Here is an 11,075-nt window from a genome sequence, read left to right as displayed (position 1 = left end):
ATAAATCTGAATATGAACTTATTACTATGATTATGTATGTTCGTTATCGAACGGTCCTCTACCGTTCGGTTTTCAAGTAAACTGGTTAAAAGGGAATTCTTTCATTTGGAAGGAATTCTGATCGAGAACGAGCGTTCTCATGTGGAAATAATATCTTGAAGCGTTCGGCTCAGAATAGTCGTACCAAATATTTGAAATAAAGTAATATATATATATATATATATATATAATATATATATATATATGTACCTTGTAATTTAAAGATTTGTAACGCTCGATCTTATACTTAGCGTTCGTAAAAGTAGCGCTCGGTCTTACACTAAGCGTATGTCCTATGTAGTGCTCGGTCTTATACCGGACGCTCGTATTTGTCTTTAACCATCAAACGTGTGGAAATAGCGTACGTTCAAACTTCAGTAAAATTCCTCTTACCGTATTCGGTCATTAACTGGCAGTCAGTCTCAAAAATAGAATTATTCTCGTTATGGTTCTGAAATGGTCTTGAGGTGGTTTTATCCATTGGATCCGGCCTAGAGTCCTGTACTTAAATTATTTTTGAGTATTGATAAAATCTTCCGAGAGTCAGTTCATTCAACAGATTTCAATGGTAAGTAACGTTCGCCAAAAGTGATGTTTATTTGTAGTCAAATTTATTCGGTTCTGGAACGAAGGTTATCGTTCTCTTTTCTCCCGTTCGTCCTCATTATGAAGAGGACTGAACGTTCGTTATTTTATGAACTTGGATTGGAAGATGAAAATGAAAATAAAGGGAAATATTATAAATAATGAACAGTATATGAGATGAATAAGTGATGGTGGATTTTGAACGAGCGTTCCAAGGAGGAACGACTCTATGATTTGAATATGGAAAGTTGTGTAGTATGAACGTGGTAAAGCTACTGATGGCAGTTCATCCTGATGTTCCGTGAGTGCTCGTCTTCACGTAGAGGAGAGTAGGTCATGTGTGGGAACGGCAGGAGGTCCTAGTCCTTAGGAGTACTTTGGACTGATAGGGCTAACCTCGGGTGGCAGCTGGGAAGGAGCTAATGCACATCTTGGCTGACAATGGAGAAAATCCAATAAGCTCTTTCTTGTCCCTTCCTTTAAATAGTAGTTATAGGTCTTTTATAGTAGTTTACATAGCTTTAAGTAGCATAATAAATAGTAGGGTAGATAATATGTTGTTTTTCATAAAAATAAAAAGAATTAACTTTGATTTGTGGCCAATCTGAATAAGTTCTTTGCCTCTTTAGTTTTGTAGTTTTACTTTTAAGTCTTGTTTCTGTTCTTGTTCAATTGCTGTTTTTTTTTGTGTTTTTCAGTTTCTATTCTTGTACATATCTGTTGCTGTTTGATCTGAGTATGTTTTTGTTGATTAGAAAACCTTACTCACTCACACATTCAGGGCAATGTGCCTCTTAAGTGTGGGGGTGAGGGGTTGTAGTTAAAATTTTTGCTTTTACTTTGATAGATGTGTTTAGTATCTGTTTTAGCAATAAAATAGGGGTATTTTTTTCTGAACTGTTTTTCTCTTAGTTTAGGTCTGGTTTGGTTTATAAATCCCTAGAGTAGTTTACTATTCTTTCTTTAGTCTGTAAATACTTACTCTTGTTACTGATCTGTTTTAGTTTAGTTGTTAGTTTTGTTGATAATAGTTCTCAGGTCTTTTAAAGTTCATTCATTTTCTGGTTTATGTTGTTTTAGCTTAGGTTCTTTTGCTGTTTTTTAATCTGTTTTAGAACTTATTTTAGGTCCCTTTTCTTGGCTTATTTCTATTATTTTGTTTTCCTTATGCTAGTTTCTTGCTCTGTTTTAGTTCTTCATTAGTTTCTATTCTTCATTTTATTTTCATGCTTTGCTTCAAGTTTTAATTAGGATTCTTTTCATAATTTGGTTCTATTTTCTTTCTGCTACTGTTTTTAAAATTTTTCTGAATCTGTTTAGCTTTCTTTTTGTCAATTCTCTATTCTGGTTATATTGCATATGTTACGTACCTGAGTACGTAAACTAGCCAAATACAACCTTGCACACTCTCTCACACGTAATAGAACAATAAACACACGTAATAGAACAATGAACGAATAACAATGGATGAATGAATCTCTTTTATTGATGGTAATATCTGAATAAACAAGGGTAAACAATAATTGGGAGCATAACCTCCTTCAATTACTTTGAGAGCATAACCTCCCTCACAAGACAATAATGTCTGTCACAAAACTCAATAATCATAAGCATACCTTTAACCCTAGACTCTAACTTTATTTATATTAATTATTTCCAGCCCATCTCTTATTAAATATTTGTAACATCCCAAAAATAGTAATACCATAATTCAGAATTAATTACAATTAACAGTGAACAGTAAACAGTCTTAATATTAACAGGAAACCAAGGTTCAAAGCCTAACGGCTGGTGTACAAATAACGAGCGTATCCAAGTGCAGAGAAAATAAAGCAGAACAACTTAAGGTTTCAGAGTTACAAATTACAGCTCAAAATAACGAGCACTAATAACGAACGGTTTTACAAGATGATAACCGAACGTCCCAAAATGAGCTAATATATATATACAGTACTAAACTAACGAGCGCTCTAAGGCTCGGCTTTAACTTCAACTTCCACCAGATTTGCATCCTCCAAATTTTCTTCTTCCAGCATGACTTCAAGGGATGCATCACCATCTGCTCACATCCACAACGGATGATCATTGCATTTTGACAAGACGAAAGCACATGGACAGTAGACAACACAAATGGAAAACGCAAGGGTCAGCTTATACTGTTTAATTAATACAACACACATACAGTTCGTAATTCGATTCACACATACATCAAGTAACTTAATCATGTAATTTAACATAGAAAGATATATAAGACAGACCGTCCGGACTGTATGAACCATGTAGTTATAGGCGTCCTTGCACCCAAGTGGTGTAGTAGCCGGGATATACCTAATCAGCTTCCACTTGAGGTTAATCCTTCGCCCCTGCTAAGTGAGGGATACGAAAGACCTCCTGCCATTCCCACACATGACTACCCCCTTCTACGTGAAGATGAGCATCACGGAATATCAGGATGGACCAAGCCAGCATTAACTAACCACAGTCATACTTTACCAATTCAATATTCAATCATATAAGAGACGTTCCTCCCTGGAACGCTCATCCAATATCCATAATCATAGATTCAATCCATATAGTGTTCACACTGTAATTCAATATGATGTAACATCAATTTCATCTTTAACTGTAAGAGAATAACAGAACGAACGTACAGTCCACTGAACACTCAGGACGAACGTCCAAATAACTTCACTGGATACTCAGGAAAAATACTTAGAACGAACGTAATTTCTGTGGATTCTGTTAAATGAACCGACTCGACTTGAAGTGTACTGGTACTTAGAAAATAATCATGATAGAAACTTGAACCAGATTTAATGTACAAAGGAGGGTCAAGAACACTTAGAATTATTTTTCAAGAGATCTACATATGAATCCAATTCCAGGAATGGAACGAACGCAAAGAAAAATGAATATTTAAATACTTTGAACGAACGCTATTTTATCAATTGAATATTCACTTAGTACAAACGCGAGGTAAGAGACCTAGCGAGATTCAGAACGGACGCTCGTGATAAGACCGAGCGCTTATTGAGAACGGACGCTCGACATAAGGCCGAACGCTACGAATGACGAACGCTCGACATAAGGCCGAACGCTTATGAAAAACGAACGCTCGACATAAGGACGAGCGCTATCAAAGACGAACGTTCAACATAAGGCCGAACGCTAATTAGGACGAACGCCTCGGTATAAGACCGAGCGTTACTTATTCATAAAGTTTTAAATATTTAAATATTGCTGAGCTAGACGAACGCTCAGACATTCAATTTGGGACGCTCGTTCATGAGCAGAATTCCTTCCAAATGAAAGAATCCCAATCTAAGTTACTTTACTGAAATGCCGAACGGTTTAAGACCGTACAGGGACGAACGTCATTTATCAGTGGGAAACAATGAAATTTCAGATTTCTCAACCTTAGCAAAATTTTCCAGATTTCCAATTTATAACTTTATAACTTTCATTCCCGATTTAATTCACCGTAAACATCATCATCATACAGATTTCAACATTTGAATCATTCCAACTATACAATCACCATACTCCATTTATACATGATCAGATCAACATGCATTTAATCAAAATCAAAAACAACATATATAATACATACAAGCAGTATTTGTTCATGACAGATTAAACCAACATCAGAAATCATATCAGATATCAGTAACCGTTCATAACAGCTCAAACATCAGACTTTACATACATGCAACTCATATCACAAAAATCAAGCAGTATGAATTAAACTTATAAGCTTCCCTTACCTGATCTAGCAGTGCACTTCCAAATGCTTAGAGTTTCTCTCGTGCTCTCACGGCTTTCTATCAGAAATTCACTCAACCACTTCAATTTAATCTAACACACCAAAATCGTAAACAGATCAGACTTCTAACTCATGCATGCAACCAGAATTTTGGTTTGCATGAACTAAATGGACGAAGGTGCAAAGACGAGAACTTACCAGTTCAGTTCTCAATTCTGTTCGGATCAGAATGATGTTCACAGTGCAGGGAAGGTTTCTATGGTGTCTGAAATGAGATCAGAGGTTTGATGGTGAGTTATTTTAGAGAGAAGATGAAAACGGTTTAGAGAGAGGGCAGAGAATTTGAAAGCAGAAATTCTGAGAAGAAGATGAAGCATGCAGGAGGAAGAGGGAGAGTTTTTCAGAATTATTTTTCTCTTCCCATGCAGAATAAACTCCCCAACCTCCACACGCCACTTGTCTCCCACTAACCTTCTCAGAATGCTCCAACCGTGACACATGTCAGGCGCATGCAGTGGAAGTGTGAGTGCATTTTGACGTGTCACGGTGCATTAAAATAGTGATCAGAGAATGAATTAGTGTGTATTAATTTATCAGGTTCTCACAATATTCCTCTATCTGCATTTAATATAAATATCCTTATATTTAATATAAATATCCCTATATTTAATATAAATATCTCTCCGTATATTATCCTAGCATATATCCTTAATTATAAATATCTTATATTGAATATTTTCCTAAATATATATTTATTTACTCTAATTATCTTATACTATATTTATTTACTCTAATTAACTTATACTATATTTATTTACTCTAATTAACTTATACTAAATATTCTCTCTGCTTATATACTTTCTAACCCTTATTATTAGCCCTACCTTAGATCGTAACATTACACCCCGCTGCAAAACAACCTTGTCCTCAAGGTTGGAAACGGGGAGCTGGATCTCATGGCTCCTCATCAATTCATGTCTGGAGGTTCGGGTGGTGGTAAAACCTTCTCTAATGTCTTCCATTCTTCGTCCAGCATTCTGGTTACCACTTCTCCTGAACCATAAGCCCTGAGGGAATGGTTTTCAATGTCTTTCAGTACTTCACGTCGCTCTCTTCCTTCCGCCAGTGTACCAAACATTGCAAGCCTCCTGTTCTTTTTGTCGGCCCATCTCTTCACAGACTCCATTGTTCTCTCCAGGGTATTGATTCTTCCATTTGCCCTTCCTTCCAAAGTCTTCATTCTTCCTTCCAATACTAGACCGTTTGGTTCAGGTAGTTTTCTCATGCTCGGTTCTGGCCGTCTCCTCCCGTTCGGCTCGGTAAGTCCTCTCTCTATAGGTTCCGTCCGTTCTTTCACGTTCGGATCCAGCAGTCTGCTATCGTTCGGTTCTGGCAGTTCGCTCACGTTCAGATTCGTTAGTCCACTATCGTTCGGTTCCAACAGTCCCTTCCCATTTGGAGCTTGGACTTCATGGCGTATTCCACTCAACTCTGCCTTCAACCTCCTTAGGGAGAACTCCATGTTCTTTAGTCTCTGCTCCATGCTCTCCAGTCTCCCTTCAACTGCATTCAATCTTCCCTCCATGATGTCTTTCACTCGTCTCTATTAGGATCCGGCAGTTTCCTCCCTTGACGATCCGGCAGGTCGGACCAATTGTTACGTACCTGAGTACGTAAACTAGCCAAATACAACCTTGCACACTCTCTCACACGTAATAGAACAATAAACACACGTAATAGAACAATGAACGAATAACAATGGATGAATGAATCTCTTTTATTGATGGTAATATCTGAATAAACAAGGGTAAACAATAATTGGGAGCATAACCTCCTTCAATTACTTTGAGAGCATAACCTCCCTCACAAGACAATAATGTCTGTCACAAAACTCAATAATCATAAGCATACCTTTAACCCTAGACTCTAACTTTATTTATATTAATTATTTCCAGCCCATCTCTTATTAAATATTCCTCTATCTGCATTTAATATAAATATCCTTATATTTAATATAAATATCCCTATATTTAATATAAATATCTCTCCGTATATTATCCTAGCATATATCCTTAATTATAAATATCTTATATTGAATATTTTCCTAAATATATATTTATTTACTCTAATTATCTTATACTATATTTATTTACTCTAATTAACTTATACTATATTTATTTACTCTAATTAACTTATACTAAATATTCTCTCTGCTTATATACTTTCTAACCCTTATTATTAGCCCTACCTTAGATCGTAACAGCATATGTCAGGTAGCTTATAGGAATAGTTTAGGTTTATCTTCTGTCAATATATTAGGTAGTTTAGGACTGATTCCAGTTCCTTTTATTTCTCTAACCTTTGTTTCTATTCTTTTAGATTCTGTTTTATGCTTATCTTCATTCTTTGGTGATGTCATTCAAATTTTAGCTTTATTTCCTTAGATTAGAATTGTCAAGAGTAGACTTAGCTTTGGATTTGGGCAGAAGTAGTTCTAGCATTAATTTTTACAGTCTTTAGTTCATTTCAATTCAGTAATTTTTACATAGGATGAGTAGCAAGTCAGTTTTAACAAATTTTAAACCCTTGAGAGATTTTGGGCCAGTTTTTGTCTTTCTTGTGTGATAACATGCATGTTTAATTGTCATTCTGATTTTGCATTGATTCTTTGTGATGTGCTCGCTCTTGGTAACTTTAAATATGATCTAGGCATCCTTCATTTTTCCAGTTTAGCTTATCCATTTCATTCCTTACCATTGCACCTTATATTGAGCTTTAGTTTTTTTTTTTCTTTGCTTTTCATCCATTTCAAGCCATTTCCCCCAACCAATCATTCCTTAGAGACTTGTGAGATGTAGGGAGAAGTCTAGAACTTGGTGAGTGCATGAAAAAGAGTGAGGCCAGAAGTGAAAAAGAAAAAAAAATGTGTTGAAAAAAAATCTGGTTTGGTTGAAAAAGAAAGAAACAGGTTTGGAAATGAGAAAATCAGAAAAAGAAATTGAAAAAGAGACCTGAAATGAATGAAATAGAAAGAGAACCAGAGAAAAAGAAAGAAAAAATCATCTGGCCAAAGTCTGAGAAAAATAGTATGTTCTGAGTTCTAGTTTTATCCCTTTTTCTTCACATTTCTCTACTCATTTCAGTTCCCATTCTTTTCTGTTTTTCCATTTCATTCCATGAACATTACAAGCCAATTAAAGACCTATTGATTTAGAGAAGCCTTGAGTCAAGCACTGTCATTTAGAGTCTTTTCAAAGTTGTGAATGGTAGTTGGCATGACATGATTGAGTGAAACAGGATTACATACTGTATTTTGTTTGATTGATTGAAATATACTGTATTTTGTTAGGAATGTAAATCTAGAATCACAACTGATTTAACTGTCATTAGACAGTTTACTTTTTGTACATATATACTGACTTCAATAAGAAAATTAATCGTTTTCTCTAAATCTTTTGCATCTCTGTTTTCATTGCCTATCTCTCTGGTTCCGCTTTTCCAAAATATCTTCCTCTCTTCTCTGATAAGCTGCCACTCTAACAGTGGTATCAGAGCTTACAGGTTTCGAATCTGGGAGGAGTAGTCAAGTAAAGAAACTCTGCAGCAAAATAGATTTTACGCTGAAGTATGGCAGGGATGATCCAAAGTAACCTACCGGTATTCGACGGAAAGAATTTCGAAGATTGGTGCGTAAAGATGGATGCTATATTGGGCTTCCATGAGATCGATGAAATTGTCAAAGATGGGTTTAAAGATCCTGCAAAGAATGCTACAGATGAAGAAAAGAAAGCGTATAAAGAGAACAGAAAATTAGACTGCAAAGCACGCATGATCTTGCATCAATGCATCTCGACGGCGATATTCCAAAAGGTGTCAAAGGCGACAACGGCCAAAGAAACATGGGAGATCTTACAAGATGGGTACGGAACTGCTGGAAATATAAAGGAGATTAAGCTACAGTCACTACGCGGCAGTATGAGCTCCTGAACATGGGGGAACAAGAAACCATTCAAGGGTACATCGGCAGGATCCAAGTAATTGTCAACGCAATGCGTGCATGCGACAAAGTTGTCAAGGACAAGAAGATAGTTCATAAGATCTTGCGTACGTTAACGCCCCAGTATGACCACATTGTTGTGGCGATTGTAGAAAGTAGAGATTTGGAGAAAATGAAAGTCGAGGAGTTGCAAAACTCACTTGAAGCTCACGAACAGAGACTGCTAGAAAGGAAAGCCGCAGAACAAGATGCAACACAGATCAGCCAAGCATTACAAGCCAAAATACAAAAGGGTCGTGGATTTGGTAGAGGAAGAGGCAGAATGCGAGGTGGTCGTGGAGGCCGAAACGGAGGAAGGTCCGCTAATAACCAAGATCAGAACAAAGATGACGTTAACTATGATCAAAAGGAAGGAAACTTCAGAGGAAGAGGTGGCAGAAGAAATGTCGACAAAAGAAACGTGCAATGTTTCACATGTAGTAAATTTGGCCATTATTCGTCTGAATGCTGGCATAATGAAAACACCAAGAAAGAGAAGAATGACGAAGCTAATCTAGTGAAAGACGAACAAGAATCAGATTCTGATCAGTAGTGCTAATGACTGTTACAACGCAAGGAAGAAATACTGATGAGAATCTGATTAATCAAAGAAAACAAGTACTTGAGACAAGCGAAGTTGAAGACAACTGCACAAAGAATGCTGCAAAAGAGAATACGTGTCTCTTGCTGGGAAGACGAGCCATGCAAATGAGGGATCATCGTGGTATTTGGATACAGGGTGTTCCAACCACATGACAGGAAATCGAAATTGGCTGATCGATCTTGATACTAGTGTTAAAAGCATAATACGGTTCGCTGATAATAGTACCATAAGAGCTGAAGGCACGGGAAAGGTATTGATTGCGCGCAAAGATGGAAGGCCAGTATACATGCATAATGTTCTTTACGTACCCACCATGAGAAGCAACCTCCTGAGTCTTGGTCAGTTACACGAGAAAGGATACACCATGAAAATGGAACAAGGGCACATCAAAGTGTTCGACGAAAAGCAACGAATGATACTCAAAGCTCCTATTGCCAGCAATCGCACATTTCGTGTAGATCTGAATACAGCGGAGATACAATGCATGAAAGCAACAAGTGTTGAAGGAAATTGGCTGTGGCATTATCGTTACGGGCATCTAAACTTTAGAAGCTAAAGAAAAGAAGCTTGTGAGTGGAATCTGTACGATTGAGGCACCTAAGAAAGTTTGTGAAAGTTGCACCATAGGAAAGCAAACAAGATCAGTATTCAAGAAACGTGCCTACAAGAGAGCAAGACAGCTGCTAGAAGTGGTGCATGCTGATGTATGTGGACCATTCGACGTGTCGTCTCTGGGAGGTAACAGATACTTCCTACTTTTTGTGGATGAGCTTTCTAGAAAAATTTGGGTTTATCTGTTAAAAGGAAAAGGTGAAACTTACACTTTGTTAATTTTTGCTCCATGGCCGAGAGGCAATCGGGCAAGCAGATCAAAATTCTCCGCACTGATGGAGGAGGTGAATTCAACTCAGGAGAAATGTCGAAATTCTGCACTGAAAAAGGGATTATACACGAAGTCACAGCCCCCTACACTCCTCAACATAATGGATTGGCTGAGAGGAGGAATCGCATGCTTCTTGATATGGTCAGATGTATGATCAAAGGAAGGGGTCTTCCGCATCATCTGTGGGGAGAAGCAGTTTCAACTGCAGCATACCTACTGAATAGGAGCCCAACCAAAGCTTTGCCAACTAGCACACCGGAAGAAGCGTGGTCTGGAAACAAACCTGACGTGCGACACCTGAAGATTTTTGGATCAGTCTGTTATAAGCATGTCCCAATTGAATTGAGAAAGAAATTGGACGATAGAAGCGAAACTTTCGTTTTTGTTGGTTATCATCCAACTGGAGCATATAGACTCTATGATCCAGTGAAATCAAAAATTGTGATAAGTAGGGACGTGATTGTTGATGAATCTAATGTGTTCAAGTGGAACACATGTGAGACTACCCCAGATAATTCACCTAGTACTGTGATTACTACGTTGTTTAAGGAGAGAAACTATGATCAAGACACTCCGACAGTTAATACAGAGGATGTAAATAATAGGCGGTCAAAAAGAACGCGTTTCCCATCGACAAGACTGGCAGATCACGAGCTATTCCGAGACAGTGACATTACAGACACAGGTGATATATTGCATTATGCTTTACTTGCAGGTACTGAAACCATAGCATGGGAGAAAGCTATCAAAGATGATAATTGGAAGGATGCTATGATTGAGGAGATTTCAGCTATCGAGAAGAATAAAACATGGACGTTGATGGACTTACCTGCCTACAAGAAAGCCATAGAGGTGAAGTGGATATTCAAAACTAAGTACAAACCCGATGGGAGTGTGGCAAAGTTAAAAGCTAGACTAGTTGCTAAAGGATTTCTGCAACAACCTGGGATCGATTTCACTGATGTGTACGCCCCTGTTGCAAGATTGGAAACGGTGAGGATCGTGGTAGCTATTGCCAATTCAAATAATTGGAGTATCAGCCAGATGGATGTCAAATCAGCATTTCTTAATGGGGCTCTCGAAGAAGAAGTCTACGTATGTCAACCGCCTGGTTTCATCAAGAAGGACAATGAACTGAAGGTTTATAAACTTAACAAAGCTCTCT

General features: G+C 37.5%; 1 protein-coding gene across 1 annotated transcript; it reads left to right on the top strand.

Annotated features, from left to right (window-relative positions):
• Positions 1–9,175: 9,175 nt before the first annotated feature.
• On the top strand, positions 9,176–9,583 carry LOC148200927 (uncharacterized). The gene has a single exon (XM_088113090.1). The coding sequence runs from the start codon at positions 9,176–9,178 to the stop codon at positions 9,581–9,583; it is 408 nt and encodes a 135-aa protein (XP_087969216.1).
• The last annotated feature ends 1,492 nt before the right edge of the window (positions 9,584–11,075 follow it).

The sequence above is a fragment of the Vigna umbellata genome, chromosome 4, assembly GCF_029865625.1.
Source record: "Vigna umbellata cultivar VRB3 chromosome 4, Vumbellata_1.0, whole genome shotgun sequence".
Classification (NCBI taxonomy): Eukaryota; Viridiplantae; Streptophyta; class Magnoliopsida; order Fabales; family Fabaceae; genus Vigna; species Vigna umbellata.
Note: the sequence above shows the minus strand (reverse complement) of the source record. Positions and strands in the feature narration are given on the sequence as shown.